Below are 19,035 nucleotides of genomic sequence, written 5' to 3' on the forward strand. Positions count from 1 at the left end.
GAGTAATAAAGAAAAGAGGGGGGTGATTCTGGTCTGGTGGTAGTGCGGAAGGTCCTAAAGCGAACTCCTCTGAAGCAGAGGAGTCGGCAAGTTGCAGAGAAATCTGCTCGTGCTGCAAATGCTGGGCAACTCCTCTTCCATGTTCTCTTTTTTGTTTTGTCTGGGGGCAGAAGGAGACTATGGTTGGTTTTCCTCCAGGTTTTCCTTCCTCTCCTGTTTCTGGGATTCACTGGAGTGCCTTGCTGCTTCTCTCAGGTTCGCTTGGGTTTGTGACCACCTGCTGGAAGCCGCAGTGATGGACAAGTACTGTCCAGTCAGTAAAAAGCTGCTCTATGGCTTTATCTGCTATTACTGGCATGCAGGCAAAGACCTTGTAATGAAAACAGATTTGCTCCCCAAAAGGAAATGTTTTTTTTGGCCTACAACTTTGATGGAGGGATTTGCACAAGCTGCTGCAACCTGGTTTTCTCGTGCAGAAAGATTTCTGTTTTATTGGTTGGGTTGGGGGTCTTTTTTGCCTTTAAATAAAACACTTCATGGAATTGAGTGCAGCTCAAAGTGTCACTTTGAGAAGAACTGACTTCTAAAATTACTGCTCTTTGGCTACTAATAATATTAAGTGCTTTACCCCTGAAAAATGAGTAACCCCTTGAACTGTGGCATGAGTTTCTCCAACACCAAAGCAAAATTACTTGCTTACCTCACTGATCCATGGCTGATGATTCTGTGGAGTGTGCTGATTGGTTCTTTTACTGAGCTCTGCTACCATCTGTCTTTTGGTAACAGGATTCTTGCTGAGACCTTACACATTCATACAACCTAGTGCAGCTGGAGCAAAGCAGTGCTCAGATACCATCTTCTGATAGGGCATGGGGAAGTGAGAGGGGAAGGGAAGGCAAACCCCTGGCACAGGGAGAGAGGGGTTAATTGCTGCAGTGTCAGTGTGTAAGGTGTAATTAGTTATTGTGTTTTGCTATGCCCAACACCACTCCTTTCTCCTTCGTTGGTGTATATTCCTTAGACTAATCAAATGTCTTGAAAAAATACAAACTAGATGTTTTATTGTGCATTTTTTGTGTATTTTTAAAACTCCTCTTTATGTAGGGGATAAGTGTGATATTTCTGAGGGTGTGTTTTGCTCCACAAGCAATCAGTGCTGACTGCAGCAGCAGCACCTTAGTTATACCATAGTCCTACCTATTTTTTTTAGTAGCAAACTCACAGTGTTGTATATATTTCTGTTTGTAGTGTCCTGTCTCTCCCCCTGAAGAAGAAAAGCTTATTACCATCAAAAGGCCTAAAAGTCCAGCTACAAATGAGCTATCAGATATCAACACCCAAACCAACTGGACTAAGTCTCTCCCACTGCCAACGCCAGAAGAGAAAATGCGACAACAAGCGCAAGCCGTCCAAACAGATGTGGTTCCTATTAATGTGACTGGTAGGCTTTTAATTTCAGTAATTGCATTACACTGATGAGGGAGGGCAGAGATGAAAGGGTTGGCTAGTCATACAGTTGGCTAGTCTTTAAACACTCATTTATTCAATGCATGAATTTTAAATTACTTAGCACACCTTTCTGTGAAAACCGTTTTGCATTTAATTGTCTAAATCTGAACTTTATTAGAAATTCTTAAAATTGTCATTAATGGAGATAGTTAAAATATGTGGGCTTGAAACAGCATTAGATATTCATGAAGTGCAAGAAGAGGGCTGATAAATAGCAGTGTTTTGCTGTGGACTGCACTGAGGATATGTAATTGAAAATCATGTATTATCCAATGCTGATGATATTGTAGGATTTTCTTCTAGGAATTTTATTTTAGGAAGTTTGTCAGGAACTTCTGTGTTCCAAAGACTGAATGTTACAAAAATCAAGAAAAAAACTCTAGGGTCTAATTTTTATCAACAACAAAAGTTTTAGGTGTCAAGGAGAGTAGGGTTAGAACGGCAGAAGTTAGTGATACTACACCTTTGAGCAATACTCTGGGTAAGACACTCCACTTACATACCCATAATCCACATCTTCTTGTTATGAACTGTATATTAACTCTTCATTTTGAAAATGCTCTTTGATTTTACGGTTGCAGAACTCTCACTCAGTGGAAGTTAAATTACATTAAAGCCTAATGCTAAATAGATACTTCATTCTGTATAAAATAGAATTTCTGTCAAAGATGGAATTATCGCTTCAGTTTAATAACCCCTTTTTTTTCTGCACAGTATCAAAATTGTCTCTTTTTAGTTAATTCAAATAACTGACTGCTTGCCTGCCAAAGCCAGGATGTTATTCAATATCCAATTTATTTCAAATGCCATATGGTGTGCTCTGACTCCATGCTTACTGTGACAATCAATAGCTTGCAATGTTTGGTTTTATTTTGAAAGTAAATTAGGTTCTCTTTCCCTTCATGACTACCAATGCTTTTTTCACCTGTATTTTTATAAACTAGTATTTTAATTAGTGTTATTTAATAGTATTTAAATATTCTAGTAGTATAGGAACAGGACAGCTGTAACAAACATCAGCAAGCTCTGAGAAATGAGCAAATTATTCCTTAAATTGTAGAAAGTATTTGAAGTAAACAACTAGAGACAACATGAAATCATGAATACCCCACCTCTGGAAAACTAATAAAAGGAAAATACATGCAATGCTGAAATGTTACTAGGCCAGTTGGTATTATCTAGGGAATTTAGGGTACAGATGCAGAAGTCCAAGTTACGAGAACAACAGATAATCTGACATAATCAATAAGCTTGAGTAGGGCTTAGATACTGTGACAGCAGGAACACAGTATACTTAGAGAAACAGTAATCTGTTGTTTGATTTAATGACCCTGCATATTGCAAAAGATACGGGAGAAGTAAACAGATGAAAAGAAAAATGAGGTAAAGGGATCAAATAACTCATAGAATTAATTCAGCATCATGTGGAACATTACCTTGTTTGGATAAATTATGCTTGTGACTTCAACCTGCATAATTTGATTGGTGTAGCAAAGCTTGTGTCCCCTGAATTGTTTAGCCAGGACTCAGAAAACTCAGCAATTCACAACTTCTGTGATGGAAATGGTGCACATGCATATTATATGTCACTTTTCTGGAGTGTGTGATTGAGCACTTACTCCCTTTTAAACACGGTAATTGGAAGAGGTAGAAAGGGAGGGCATTAAAGGAAGACTGCTCTTGCACCATGTGATCTGGTCTCCAGGATCCACCATTCCCCTTCCCTTGAAATAATTGTATTGCTACTGTGAAACAAGGCAAGCTTGTGAGCCACACACAACATACAGAAAAAGCTGCTGTCCTTGTTCCTTTTAAAAAGTCACAATCTGCTTCCCTCCTCTTCTCTCCCACTCACTGAGTAATTTTGTTTTGTGAAGTTCCTTATGTTACTGCACGAGGCAGGAAAAAAACTGACGAGAAATCCGGTGTCGTTTGTTCAACATAACGCAGAACAAACCATTGAGGATTTTTGTTTTGATTCGGCTTTTTCCTTCACACATTCTTTTTTCTTACTCTCCCAGAAGAGAGGTCAAAAAACTTCCGTTTTATTACTCCTGGCATGAAATAAAAGGTTAACCTCTGAAGAGGCTGCTGGCAATTGATAACGTTTTCAGCAGTGCATTAGTGGTGATTCTGCTACGAAGGCCTTTCATGTGGCTGTGCAATAAATGCTCCATGAATTCAGCTCTCAGTGCTCTTTGGTGAACAGATTGCAACTAATACAGTAGTCATAAAAATCTGTTGGATAGCCTGAAGGTGCAGGGGCATTGCATTAGGCTTACAAGCTGCTGACTAGGCATCCAGATTTGGAAGTAGTTTCGGTCTCAGAGTGCTTGGGCTGAGCTTTATTCTGGAAGGGGTTGGACTGAATTTTTCAGTGGTGGCCAGTCTTTGCATTTACATATCCTGTGGGTTAAAAGATATATATATATGTATATGTATATATAATGGTGTCTGTTCTCATGGGCTTTCTGGAACTAACTTTCTTTCCAGATGGAGGAGTCTGGTAATGGTGGAGGTGATCAATGCCAGGCTGGATCCTGCAAAATATTTAAGCATTTGCTTGAGTCTGGCTTCAGTGAGATTTAAGTGCATACTTAAATATTTTCTGTGAATCCAAGGAAATTGAGTATACTGCATGAGAGACAACTAAATAAAGTATATAAGGAATACCTAGATGATTTATTACAAGCATGTAAGAGAAGGAGAAAAATAATCTTAAATGTGTAAAATATACTTACCATTGACATCTATATTTTCTAAAATGAAAAAGATGACAGTGAAGAAATAAAAAAAGACTGAGACATTCTGATTTTGCTTGTTGGATTTCACTGAAGTTGCTATTTTGAAATTCTACAGATTTGCAGCGTGGCCTTTGTGTGTCAAAAGCCATTAAAGACGGATTGGTTGAGTTAGCTTTTAGGTAGCTCATTTGGAACAAGTTACTGTGGATTATTTGACACAGTAATATTTCTCCATGGCCATCCTGTATGTGCTGTCTGAGGCTTCATGTAAAAGACTCTCTCCTTGTTTGCACCCTCTGCTTACCACTTACATTTTGTTCCAGGGCTTTATTCAAAGCTGCATTACAATTTTCTTGTAACACACCATCTCAGGCATGACTGTCAGCCTTTGAGTGGATAAAGATATGTTCAGAGATGCAAAACTTTCTCCTTCAAATTTGGTTAGACTTTTTTTTATCATCCTGCTGGACAGGATAACCTAATGTCCTGACTTTTGCCCATATGGGTCCTAACATTGTGGTGCTGCCCAAGACAGTGGATAGTCTGTCTCAATATTTCAGGACTTCTAAGCCAGTGGGATCCATAGCTCTCGATTTTATAGTTCCCGTGGGCTTCCCCACCTCCCTTTAGCTGACTTCAGTCAATCCAAAAGTTGGGTGAAACTGGCATTTCGTAACTGCAAGGATTCCACTCAGCAAAAGTGCAGCCCGTGGTCAAGGCTCCGGTCAAACAGAGTCAGAGTCTTTATATTTGCAACATGGTAAATGAAAATGCTGCATTTTTTTCCTTGCATTTTCACAAGTCCACATGCTGTACTTCAATATATGACTGTGTCTTTAACTGTTATAGAGGTAATGAGGTTTTCTTTGCTACTTGCACGACGCACATTGTACTGATGTGTAGTCAGCCAGGGGTAATTTTTATGATGTATTAGTTACCATGCATTAATCACTTTTTAGAGGTAAATAATTTGGTCATCAATTTTCAAAAAAAGTATAAAATGGAAAAAAACCACATGCAATGAATATCAGTGTTTTCCTGCCTTTTAAGTTTTAAATGGATCATCTAAAGGACATTGAGCAGTGCTGCGTTAAAATGCTTAAACTTGTAAAAAGGGAACATATATGTGAGCTATAAGGGGTAGCTGTTAAAGTTTTAGAAGTGGCAGAGAATTAGCTCATGATCTATAGTGCAATCTTTATCTTACTGCTAGTGAAATGGCCAAATTATAAACCTCTAAACAAAAGTGAATTCCTAAAGAAAAGCTTCTTTATGATAGTGGTGCTTCTGGGTCCCATTATGATACAGCACATGGTCATCATAAGGCTTTGTCTGGCAAAGTGTACTTAACACTCTTTTTTTAGCTCTTGGCATTGTATATTTTTATAATCATCTGTAAAGTTTCAATTTTAAGCAGCTTTCGCTCTGAAATATTTATGAGTCCACGAGATCAGTTTGATCTCTGTGTGCTCCGTAGTTCTTATTTGTATTTTTGTTAAAAGATCAACACCAGAAATGCAGTACACTTGACAGGTTCAGAGGAACTTGGAATGAAAAAAAGAGCCTCATGCGAATTAATGATGGAGCTGTGCAAAGGCATCGTAATAGCTGTTGCCAATAGCAATGTCTGTTGCTGCATAAACCATTGTGATCTTTCATTTTCATGAGCAGATTTCCTTTTTCTGCAGCTCATTACTTAAAAATAAATTAACAAAACCACAGAAAAAGCTATGAAGGGCCAAATAAAAGCAAGGATTCTCTTCACTTGTGGAATTAGAGCTGCTCTCACCAAATACGAATTGGGCTCAGGAGGTCAAAATTCCTTTTAAAACATGCAGTATTGTGTAATGGATATTTGTGTCTAAAGCCTTCCTGTGACAGTGTGCTGTATCTTCCTTCAGTGTAAACCTTCATTGTAGGACCAAGCTAACACCATTTATTAATGCCTTTTTTTCCATTTCTACAACAAAACTAGTGGAAGAAAGTGCATGATGTCAGTGTGCTTGGAAGTAATGTTGCTTTGCTTGTTCTACCATGTATTAGGGGAGAATTTCGACCGCCAAGCCAGCATTCGGCGGTCTCTAATTTACACAGACACGGTGGTAAGACGGCCGAAGAAAGTCAAAAGGAGAAAGACTATTACAGGAATCCCTGACAACATACAAAAGGAGCTAGGTATGGCTCATCAGAACTGTATTCCATCCACTGTTCATTGTCACTGCTTATCATTACTCGACTAATAACATCACCAGTGCTCATGAAACCAAATACAGTCTGATAGCCTATTTCAGTTCCAAATATGTGTGTGCCTCCTTGCCACCTCTTGCATTGGGAAGCTGGGACCTTTAATCTGTTGACTTCCGTCTGTTAAGGGAACAAGGTGTTTGGAAAATGGTGTACTGGTACAATGAAAATCTGCAGGGATGTAAGGTGTCTGGACTTGAATGCTTTCCTTCAGATTTGGTCATCTTCTCCAGGATGTTCACCAAAGCAAAACTGAAGTGGGCAGACGTATTGGCTTGTGAGTAATTACTTAGTGGAGTAAATCAGTTCATGGATGCCTTCCTGTATCTGCTGAGAATTGCATCAAGAGTGAAAAACCTATTTTCTAGTTCAGTGTTGGCAACCCCTTAAGTATCAGTATTACATGATTGGCAGTAACTTATCTGGGTTTATTAGCTTTTCCATATATTCTAAAGGAAACTTCCTTTAGAATATATGGAAAAGCTAATAAACCCAGGTAAGTTGAGTTTATTAAGAAGGAGGACTGCCTGAGGTAGTGTAAATGTGACCTATCTCCTTTCCACTTGGTAGTAGATGTGATTCAAAGCTAATGAAGCAACCTGAATTTTGGCAGATCTTTCAGACACTTTTTGCAGAATTCTTTGATTTAAATTGTGTTATTTTATTTTTAAAAAAAATTGTTTCAGTTTTTCCCAGATTATAACTTCACAGATAAAAATATTCCCACACACACACTTTTTTTTTTCCCCTCTCTGTAGAGGAAGAATATGTTTTAAAATAGTCTGGCAGAACTTAATTTTGGTGCTTTACATGTGAAAACATGTCATATACTGATGATTTTAGTACGTTTTACTACCTTGCATGTTGCAGCTGTTTCTTTTTAAATTATGTTTTCAGTTCTTGGTTATTTTTCTGGATTTTTCAGAAACAGAAGCAAAAATCTGTGGCTTCTTTAGATGGGTGTGAAGTGAGCTAGAGGGTCAGAGAAAGCCAAGAAGCAGACAGTTACATGCAGAGAGGTTTTTGAGTGGAACTGTGCTCCTTCAGCATCTGTAATGAAACAGTACCGTGCCATGGGAATCCACTGCCTCAGTAAAGCATTTACAAAATGTTAAGGTTACATTTGTGACCACTTCAAAAAGATGTTTCGTGCTTGAAAACATCAACTGTAGTTGTATTTGGTGGAGTAAACTGAGAATGCAGTTGGCATCTATCCTATAAAGAATTCTTCAATTAATACCTTCAAAGAAATTTTTTGCTTTTGCCAATCTGTTCGCTAAGGGTGACAAGTTTTTACCTTGATTTCCATCTTTCATGTCTGTGCTGAGCACATGTCATGGTGCACTGCTTGAAGGTTTTCCTTGGCTTCTGTTTTAAATTGTAGACTGGCAGTATCCCACTGTAGTAGCTCTCTCTGGACGGTTCCTTTGCCCCTAATCTGCAGGCACATAGGGCTTCAGCAATCTGCCTTAGGGCATAAGTTGCCTGAGGAGCTCTATGTTATTTCCATGATGGTTGTATCTCTTCCAGGGAGCAAATTGTATGCCAGAACTCTGTGTTGGCAGTCTCTATCCTCTCAGCGTGTTGGTTTCCATCACAAGACAGAAGATGCACTAGAAAAGAGTGATAGTGTCTTCGTCTTATACCTGGGGAGACCAGAATGCTGCAGTCAAGTGACCTAGCCAGTCAGCCACCAGGCTGCTGGCAAGGCTGGGAGTAGCTGCAAGTCTCCCTCATCCCTGTTCAGTGCACTTTCTGCCTTTTCTCCCCTGTCACTCCCCAAATAGTTCTGTAGCAGTCCATTCCCTATTTCTCTTACGCTGTCCCAAAACAAACAAGGAGTTGTTTTAAGACATTCCACAGTTCATTTGATCGGAACAAGTATCCGGACTAAACTCCAAATCAAGCAATTGCATTATGCCTATTGACATTCTCCCTGTGGTTTCAGCTGAATAAATCTCTTTGTTTCTCCCCTAAAGCATTGCTGTGAATGGCTATAATATTTGTACAAAGATTAAAATCCCTTGGTACACTAGAGTTGCTGCGTGCAGGCTAAATAACCAACATATACAGCAGATTCTTGTAACCTCTTGTTTATCCTTCAGAAGGAAGCAGAAACTTGAGAGAACCTCAAAGCTTCAGCCAGGCTTGGACTATTTTCATTTCTTGTGGGAGAGCCTGGAAGAACTTTTGTGAGGCCAAGCTGCTGGAGTTCTCCCTTGGCTGCTTTGGGTCCTTTGGAACAGGAGACCAAGCAGAAAGAGAAAGCCTGCACTGGCTGCTGGCCTGAGCTCACCGGCTGTGGTGCCCTCACAGAACTTAGCCAGACATACTGAAAGGAAACATTAACTTCACCCGTGTGCTCAAAGTAAACAGTCCTGCTTTTTAGCATTGAAATGCTGTTGTGTTTTCACAGGTGTTTTCCAGTGATGAACCAATCTCTCTGTGTAGACTAGAAAATTCCGCATTAAAAATTCTGCACAAATAAAAGGCAACGTGATAGATGGGATTCTGAGACACAGTAAGAATCTGGAGTGTCTACCACTTTAGAGATGGCAGTTACTTTTTGAAGTTGCTTTTTAAGTGCAGCACCCTTTCAATACTATTTAGCGGAGTGACACCAAAGTAACAGGAGACGGCAAAGCATTCTTCTCTCTGCCAAACACAGCAATGAAAAAGAATTAGTTCTGCATACTTCTGAATTACCTTCCTTGTCTTAGAGAACATAAATATTACACACATATTTAATGGAGTCAGTGTTGGGTCAAAACAGCAGAAAGAGCAAGAAACTTTGAGACGTTTTACTTCAAGTGCTCTTGGCTTCTCTGCTCTGTTGCCATTATCCATTGTCTCTAGATGTCTTCTTCTGATGGTACCTTATATGCAAACCTGTATTCCCCACTCAGACAAGATTATTCCCAAACAGAAGTTTGGTAGAGATGAGCACCTCTCTGGAAGAACCTGTCACTGGCCTTGCTCATTTCTTGGCTCTTGGTTATCATCAGTTTCCTTCACGCATTCCAGCTCTCTAGATGAAGTAAAGGCAGCAAAATTCTTTCTACCTTTCCTTGGTCCCTTCTGGCTCAGACAAACTTTCTTTTTGTGGAAGTTCCAAGTTACCTGGTTGTGAGTGTTTTTCCAGAGCTCTGCACCAGTGCAGTCCCAGACACCAGTGGGCAGCTTCTGGTGTCCCAGACTCCTTCTCTGTCTTGCAGGAGGAGCAGGTCTCAGACCTGACTATCAGTTCCACCACAGTTCCTAATAAACATACCTCACCAAAACAGGGGACAGGAAACATCTTCATCGTTTCCACCTTTTTATTCCTCCTTCTTCTGACAGGCATTTTGATGGGGTTTTTTTATCCCAACAGAAGGTTTCTGTCCTCTTGGTTTCCAAAACTGTCTTCAAATGTTATGCTTTGTGTGTACTTCCTTTGGATTATTTAAATCCTTTTTTTTCCATCTTACAGATCCGATCCTTTTTTTGCATCTTACAGATGCAATTCACAGTCTTTTTGGTTCTGTGATTTTCTTGCCCCATGTACTTTTTCCCCCCTTCTTGACCTAAAGGTTCAAAGGGTCAGAATGACCTCATACAATTTTTTTCAGCTTATTTTCCTACCTCGCTTTTTCAGTATTTCACTCTCATCTGTAGGATCTCATGTCCATCATTGGTATGGAGACGACTGACACTTTGACTGTCAGTTCTTCATTTGCTTTCTTGCTGTGCAGCTCAGACCCCTGGTGGTAACAGTTGGTGTCTCAGGTATCATTTGGGACTGCTGAAGCTCTCTGTTGACATGCCTGAGAGGAAGCAATTCCATCTCAGCAACATGGGGGTAAATGAGTCCTTCTGATCTTTGGAAACTCAGCTGTTCTATTAAAAATGCCTCTTAATTGATACTCGTCTCCAATTAGTTCCCTCCAGGACTAGCAGTCACTCAAGTTACAGGTTCCATGGGTAAGAAGAGTCCCAGATACCCATTGGTCCTACAGAAATACCACACAAATACCCAGCTGTTCCAGCCAAGTAATTCTGCACCTGCTTCTGTTTGGAACTTTAGCAGTCTTTGGGGAGAATATCTCTTGTTTCCAAGTTATTTTGACTAACACTGGGTTTCTACCTGTAGTTTTTCATGATTTCACTATCCATCTATAGATCAGGTTTTGATACTGGAAGGATGAAAAACACAGATGCCAAGAATATAAGCTTCACCAGAGGTTGACAGGTTAGAGAAATGAACAGAATCAAGAAAACTTGAATTCCTGATATTTACATCAGAATTCTCCCTCTCAGGGTGGCAGTGATATGTGCAAGTATTCAGGATTTTTTTTAGCTGGCAGTACTGAAAAGTTTCACAGGATTCACGGCAATATTTTTCTTCCCCTCTGAGAGATTGCAGATGCTTCATGGAGCACAGTGAAAATTTCTTAAAATTTCCATAAGCCCGGTACTTGTCTGTTTCTTGTTGAGTGTCTGTTAAAATCACTCAGTTTCTAATTGCTGGGGTAGAACAAAGTAAGAATCTCTGGGGGTTTTTTGTAACACTAAACTGTGGTGCCTGCACAGTGACTTAGCCAGTTTACCAGGTTTGCAGGAGGATTGCTAGGTGGGGCATGAGGAGGCAGTGAGAGCGACACACCTTAGGAATGTGCCTGTGGCATAAGAGACAAGTGCTTACATTAGAAATGGTTAGTCAGAAGGTAAGAGAGACTACTTCTTTGTTCTCTTTGAAACAGGCATCTGCTTTGTGACACCAACACACAGGCTGTTTATCTTTTCAAACCCTCAGTTTCCTATGCTCATTTCAATGCAGAGGACCTTTCATGTGATTCTCTGACACGAGCTGCTGGTGCCATCAGATCAGCTGGAGTCACAGCAGGGCTGCTAGTAGCTAGGCCCCAGGGATTATATACAGATACACACTTTTGTGTATATACATATACACACTTTCTTCCCCATCAAATTTGCCAAATTTCCCCTGTCCTCTCTAATTAGCAACACCAGTGGCTACCAGAGTCCACAGAGTGGGTGTTCTTCACTTGCTGCTGCAGCCTGCACTAAACATGCACATGAGTGAAGAGCATTTGCCCTAATTAGGGGAGATTTGCAGCATAATAGGGTAATGAAAAAAAGAGCATAGGTACAGGTCTCCTGTGGTGAACATAGCACTGACTGCAGTACTGCTGGACATGGGATAATGCAAAAGGCAGACAGGATAATTGTTACTTTCAGCCACATTTATCATGTACCCAGTTTGCAGCTACTTCTGACTTCGTAAAGTTCAGCATCTGTAACCTGATGTCTGGTTCTGCAGCATTTTTTGCTGCTGTCTGCTCACATGTTGTCCCTGCAACTAGATGGACTTACGGATTGTATTCTTTAAAAAATCTCATTCTGTTCAAGGATTTTGGTGTTGCAGATATCTTCTATCTTCTGACTGCTATTTATTTAAGTAGATGTTTTCTGACAAACCTAGCATTATCAGTGTACTTAGTCAAAGGTTTGAGCTGTCCCTTAGAATGGGATTGTCTTCTAGCTGTAGTACCAACAAAGATTTTAAGGGGGTTTGAAAATCCTTACTTTCTAGTATTACTCTGGAAGTGAGTGAGGGTTTTACAGTGCATTTGTAAATTGCAAATAAAATACTACTTGCTACCCTCCTCTGAATTTCACCAAAATCCTAAACACCTCAGCATTTTACCAGTATACCTGAGTCTTAACTGTTCCTCTGGTTGGTTTTTTGAACCATTTTCCCTGCAGATTTCTGTTGTCCCTCTTCAGAAAACAGAACTATAAAAAGAGTAAATCCTCACAGCTTTGCATGAGATTGTGTGTACATGTAAAGCCAAAACCAAAGCTGATAGAGTTTCAGAATATGCTGCTTTTCTAAAAAAAACCAAAATTTAAAACCTCAAAGTTATGTTCCTGTAATAGTAACAAGAATGCAAAATTCCTTCCCTGACCATAGCCCATAGAGCAATTGAAGGATGTAGCCCTGTAGTTTATGTCTGAAGCTGGGCTGTCTTGCCCTTCATAATCCTGTGTTTATTTGGGCTCTGAATCATTCAAACTAGAAGAGGCCAGTCTTCACACCAGTGCAAAGAGTTGCCCGATGGGTTTCCCTGCAGTAGTGTTGAGGTCGGGAACATAAGCTGCTGTTGAGTCAATTTATGCAGTTTCCCAGAGCATATTAGGCCAGACCATAAATGACATCTATTCTGGTAGCAAACCTGGGGTAAGCACTGGTTTGCAGCAACATCCTGCAGCTGGTTGTTGATGCTGCCCTCTTGTTAGTGTGCTGCTCTGGCTGAGGCAGCCAGCAGTGCCCAAGCTATGTTGGGGTGTGTCCCAAGGGAAGGGGCAGGAGCTGCTGCACCACGATTTTGGTATAGCCATCAGTGGCCTCCTTTATTCAGTGTCATTAGTTTTCTTTTTCAGATAATCACTGTGCATTTATCATGAACAGTATGTCCCAGTAAATGATTCTAACTCTCCTTGTTTTGGAAGGAGAAGGTGAGGTTAGCAAGTCCAACATTGATTCACTTTGCCATTTACCTTCTCTAGCAGTAACGTTTTGAACAGACATAAAACACCCATCTGCATTATACTACTTGTGAAAGAGGGTGCATTTAGCTTCCTCTGTGAATGCAGTAGAGACATACCACATACAAATGCTCTCAGCCACAGGTCAGTGTGTGACAGTATTAGATACTTGCTGTAGTGCTGACAGCTTCATTCTCCACCAGCACAATCCTTTTGTCTCATCTGCATGTGTGTTTGTGTGCGTTTGTGTGTTTCACAGTGGCAGAAGAAGAAAAATACCCAGTCTCTTTGGTTATTTACATATCTTGGCATGCAGATTTTTGTTACCAGATATTTTTAACTGACCAACAGTTAAAATTGGTTATGTTATGGTTCCATAAACATTTGTAATGTCTATTTTGATGTTTTTCCCTGTCTTAACCAAAGGGGTGCACCGATTCCATAGAAAAAAATATACCTGGAAAGAATGATTATTTTTCTTACTGTACAGTTCTTAATAACTGTATACAGAATATGCAAATCCCTCTCTTGGTTGGCTGCAGTAGTCCATCTGTTCTGACAGTATCTCATATTAGATTATCCAAGACATTTGCCGGCATCTGAGTATCTAGCTTTGCAGCAAACATCTACCAGAAGCAGAAAGAGGCTGCATTTTTATGAGAGCAAGAGAATTTTCACAAAGCAAGCTAACTAGGCTTCAAGCTGCTGAAAGACTACTTACATGCCTGAGGAAAAGAAGTAAACAATCTTTTTTGTGTGTGCTGCTTTAACTGTAGCCTTTTCAGAGCCCTCTTTTCCTTACCCTAAATGCCTCTTTTGCCTGCCAAGAATGAGGATGATTAAATGTTCTTTAAGTGGTGTTTTTAAAGCTGCATGATAAGAATACCTATCCTCCCAATGCAGTTTCATGTAGTAAATAAGAAAGGAGAACATTCCTTTCAGGCATGCTACTTTATTGCTCCTGAGACGCTAAGGCAGAGACTTGAAATAACCAGTTCTCCCCCACAGTGACATATATGTAGCATCCTTACCAGCATCTCCAGCAGCATGCCTGCCTCTCTCTTGCTATTTATACAGCAATGCAACTGAATTCAAAAGCAACAGCCTTACACAGACTAATTTTAAAGCAGTCCTCTGGTTTGTGATTTTAAAAGGCGGCTACCAATAAAATTGTAAATTTAAAAGAGCCCTAAAATCCTTTCTGTTGACCCAGTGATAACTATATATTGAACTAAAATTGATTTTCCATTGTCTTCAAAGTTGGGGGGAGTTGTGCCAATATGTGATCATTCCTTCTTTTAGAAAAAGTGGTTATTTTTTTATTTCCTGATGGTGCTGAGGATGAGACAACCATCAATACCAGCTGTTTCTTTTCCCCAGTTCTTAGTGGTTTTCCTTTATGATAAATAGAAAGTAGTTGTATGGAGAAACGTTATCTAATGGTTTTCTTTGCAGTGTTGGATAATGCTCATATGAATGCTGTTGTAGCGTATGTATTACTTGTGGTAAAAAATGCATGTTTCCATGTGTTAGCATTCTTTCAGACAAACTGCAGGACTTGGAGAGCTATCTGTGTCTCCTGAAATATTTTTTTCTGAAGTGTAATGCTTGTAAAAAGTAGATCCTTTTATTCATATTAGTCTCCAGTTTTCCTTCCCCTTTTCTTTATTGCATGAGGCATTAGCATGGGAACACACTTCACATTTCTCAGGCTTTTGTCTGTTCCTGCTGCGTTGCCTGCTGGAAGTCAAACAGTACTACTTGGTTTCTGACACAACTGATTACTATGGAAATTATTACCATGTCATAAACAGAGGATTTCATGTGTCGAATGTGCGGCAGCAACGCAGACGATTCTCTAAGCAGAAGGTTCCTGGTAATAAGGAAAAAGGGAAGAGAAATGCAGAAAACAGACGATGCCTCTGTGAAATCCATTGTTTCAGATTCTTCTTCAGAAGGCATAAACATGCAGGAGCATGGGGATCAAGCAGTTTGCTGGGTTGCTGTATTTTTTTAAATCAGTGAGAAGATAAATGTGAATTTGCGCTTCAGGAAATAATTATTTTATTTTTGATCCCAGCAGTTGGTACTGGCCAAAGTGATTTCCGAGGGCATTCCATGTATGTCCCCGATCACTGTTCCACGCTAGGGAGACTAGACAGCTATCGCTCCGCTATGCAGCGCTCCGAAACCAAGGACACCAGCTGCCAGACAGAGGAAGTTAAAGTTGTGCCCCCTTCAATGAGAAGAATACGAGCACAGAAAGGACAAGGCATTGCAGCCCAGATGTCCCAGTTCTCCAGCTCATCTGGAAACATGTCGGTGATGAGTGATTCTGCTGCGGTTATATTTGCTTCTCGCCAAAATAACGACATAGGTTTTCACAGCTTGCCTCGGGTTGGTGCGAGAGTGTCTCTGCAGTCCCTAGATCAGACGCAGAGCATGATGTCAATGCAGACAGAAGACATTGCTGGCACTTTACCCCACCAGATAAGTAAATTGCAAGTGGATGATAGTGTTGTGCATCTGAGAAGTAATCCCACGATGGGGACCCCGTCAAGGCCAAAGTCCCAAGAGGTGAGAAGCTGTGACAGCGAGAAGTCCTCAAGCCCAGCATGTGTGGTCTCTCCTCATGCCACTTACTCAACAAGCATCATACCCAATGCAACACTGTCATCCTCCTCAGAAGTTATCCTTATTCATGCTGCCCAGAGTGTTGGATCATTGGATAGTAAAATGTCCAGCTCCACTGCCTTTCCAAATCCAAGAGACAATCCTGCTGCCAGCAGTGCAGTAAGTGGGAAAGAAGATCACCATTCTTCAAGTGGTAACTGGAGTGAGAGTAGCTCCACACGTCACTCACAGACTTCAGATACCATCCCATCTAACACTGTCATGATGCTTTCTCTTGGTGACTCTGCTGTCTCTCTAAGCACTCCTGGGAATGCAGAGGCTGGGTCTCAGAGCATGAGCTATAGCTGTAGGAACACTGCTGCTTTAGCAAGCCCTTCCCAGGACAGCGATGGTCGGAGCGAATCCAGCTATTCTGGGGAGCGAGCACAGGCAGCAGTGAGCAGCACGGAGCATTGGTTGTACAAGTCTTCAGAAAGCAGCGAGACGCCTTCACGCAAGGTGGTTTGTACAACACCAGGCTGTGCCACACCCGGTAGCAACCTGAGCAGCAGTAGCCTGGAGAGGACATCAGTCAGGGATGATTCTACTTCCCTGTATTCTGTGGACCATGATGGCTATTATGGCTCCATGCATATGGACTCCGGACTGAAGGCAGATGTGCCATGCAACAGTACTAATGGTTTTGAGAACCCCAGAGACAGCGTGATAAACGTCTTTGAAGGAAAGGAAAAGAAACTTCAGGATGACCACTCAGGCCAAGGTGACAAATCCCTTGCAAGAAACATCTCACTGAAAAAGGCAAAGAAGCCGCCTTTGCCACCATCCAGAACAGACTCACTCAGAAGGATGCCTAAGAAAAAAGCCCAATCCAATGGACAGATACTTGATGAAACCCTCATTGCCACTCTCCAGCATTCTCTGCAGCTGAATCTCAAGTGCAAAAATGGCAGCTCCCCTTCCCAGAGCCCCTGCAGCGATTACGAGGATCCCTGGGTGTTGCGCTCCCGCAGCCAGAGCTCGGTCAGTGCGAGCAGCAGCATGATGTCCACCACTGCTCCAAACCTGTACTCCATCTGCACAGTCACTCCCTCCCAGAGTGAAACAAGTAGCATAAAGTCGGAGTATGCTGACCAGTGGGGTTACTACAGTGACTATGCTGCGGTGGCAGATGACCAGGTGAAATCTCCAGTGACCCATTCTGCCAGTACTTCATCTGCTCTCAGTGATTACAGCATCAGCCACTTCAGTGATGGCTCAAGGGCTTCTGTGCCACAAGTGCCCAGTGGACTGGCCAAACCAAAGAGTGCTTCTCCAGAGAAATCCCACCGAGTCACATCACCATCGAGTGGGTACTCCAGCCAGTCCAATACACCCACTGCGCTTACTCCAGTGCCTGTACTTGTAAAGTCTGCATCATCAGGAAATGGGAAATCCAGGCTGAAGCCTAAAGTGCCTGAAAGGAAATCCTCTCTTCTCTCTTCAGTCTCCATGTCTTCTTCGTCTACTTCTCTTTCTTCAAATACATCTACTGAAGGGAGTGTGAGTGTGAAGAAACTGGACCCTGCCCTGAGCCCTCCTGTGGATTCTGGTGCACCTCCACCACCTCTGCTTCCAACATCTCAGCATTGCCCTGAACTTTCTCCTCCTCCTCCTCCTCCTCCAGCAGAAGTAATGGATCTGTCACCATTGTCGACCTCTCCCACGTTCCCCCCTCCCCCACCAGAAGCCAGTGTAAGTTCTACCTTTGCCCAGACTGTCCCATGGTTTCCACAAGAAGCCTCCATCAGTTCATTCTCTTCCCCTGTTCCTCCTCTTCCTTCTTGGCCCTTGGCTGTCCCACCACCAGCACCACCGCTTGACCCCAAAATAACAAAAGGTGCAGCAATATACCCACTGTCTTCTTTTAAGAAGCGCAACCAGGAGGATTCTTGGTACAGCCCAGTGAAACATCCACTCAATAAGCAAGATTCATCAAGACCTGTGATGCCATTAGTAACCACCAAGGCACTGCAAATGGTGCAGTTGAGGTCTGTGAAAAAATCGACAGAAGGTGAATCATCAACTGAATCTGCTTCTGAAACCACCTCTCAGGAAAAGGGTACTGTAAATTCATCATCACAGTCCTTGCTAAAGCCATCTCTCTCGCTAAAACTCAGTGCCAGCTTTGGTGATGAGGAAGTGAAAACTCAAGGAACCTCCTTTAAAAATGCAATTCAAACGCTGTCTCGGGGTTCTCCTCTCATTCTCTCTGATAACACACCTGTACCTGACAGCGATCAAAAGCCTGTGAGTGCAGTAGGTCTAAAGAAATCTTCTGAAGGTGATGCTCTGGGGTCAGCCACTGATGACACACCTGAGTCCTCAGTGCAGAGTGAAGACCTCCCTTCTGGCATGTCACTTGAGGGGTCACCAGCATCTCCTGACAAGACTCAGGTTGTATTGCCAAGCAAGAAACCACCTCCTATTTCAAAGAAGCCCAAACTGTTCCTTCTGGTACCACCTCCACAGTTAGACCTTACAGTGGAGAAAGCAGCTGAAGTGAGTGATACTGCCAGAAGCCCAACTAAGAGAGACGCTGTGCTTGCACACTCTGTGGAGGCGAGAAATTGTCTTACAGATGGACTCAGTTCTAGCGAGATGGACTCTGGCAGCCTGGTTCCTGAGGGAGGAGCTGCTGGATTCACCTTCTCTGAGACAGTGGGAGCGAATGCCTTTGTGGTACAGCCTGCTGCATCACCAGTTCAAGAGGAACCCAGGCAGGAGGAGCAGTCTGCTTTTGATGAAGGAAGCAGTTCAGGCAGCAGCCAAGACAGTGGCAGTAGCACTGACGGGCACCCATCTCAAGAGAACGAAAGTGGTGAGTCTCTTTTCTCTGACTAAATCAGATGCAGCAGTAGCTATTTTGAAGAAGGTGGGGATCCTAGCATTGAGGTGGCATTCTGTAGAGGGCAGATCTTCTTGTGATTGTTACAACTAAAAAAAAGTTGCAGGGATCTGATTAATACTGTATGACATTTCATACAATTCCTTTCTGACTTCTCATTGTTGCAGACACAGAAAGAAAATGATGCTTTATTTAATCATGCTAGTATTTAAGCATGCTATGAAAGCAGTCAATTTGTTAATACTGATTTTGCATTTTAGTGGAAATGCTACAAATTTTCTTTTGTTACTGTTCCCCGCCTGTTATGCTTGAGCAAGCACAGGCATGTATTTCATGCACTGCAGTTCCCTAAGCAAGCGTTGATCTGAAATCACAATAATGACAGCGCTGCACTCGCTCAGTCCATGAGATGCTTCTCCTTGGAGGCTGCAGGGGCTGGTTTCAGGGCTGTGTGCCCGTGGGGTTCGCACGACA

The 19,035-nt window shown here is 41.8% G+C and overlaps 1 protein-coding gene across 8 annotated transcripts in view; it reads left to right on the forward strand.

Moving 5' to 3' along the window:
* Positions 1–19,035, forward strand: part of NHSL1 (NHS like 1) — a gene marked incomplete at its 5' end in the record, with an annotated part of 175,548 nt that overhangs the window by 149,059 nt on the left and 7,454 nt on the right. For 4 of the 8 annotated variants that reach the window (XM_084203621.1, XM_084203628.1, XM_084203625.1 and 1 more), the window contains 3 exons: positions 1,249–1,441; positions 6,297–6,428; positions 15,124–18,534. In XM_084203621.1, coding sequence (XP_084059747.1) covers positions 1,249–1,441; positions 6,297–6,428; positions 15,124–18,534 — 3,736 coding nt within the window. The remainder of the gene's footprint in view (positions 1–1,248; positions 1,442–6,296; positions 6,429–15,123; positions 18,535–19,035) is intronic. The other 4 variants (XM_084203623.1, XM_084203626.1, XM_084203622.1 and 1 more) reach the window with 3 other exon arrangements.

This window comes from Fringilla coelebs, assembly GCF_963513975.1.
Source record: "Fringilla coelebs genome assembly, chromosome: 3".
NCBI classification, from domain to species: Eukaryota; Metazoa; Chordata; class Aves; order Passeriformes; family Fringillidae; genus Fringilla; species Fringilla coelebs.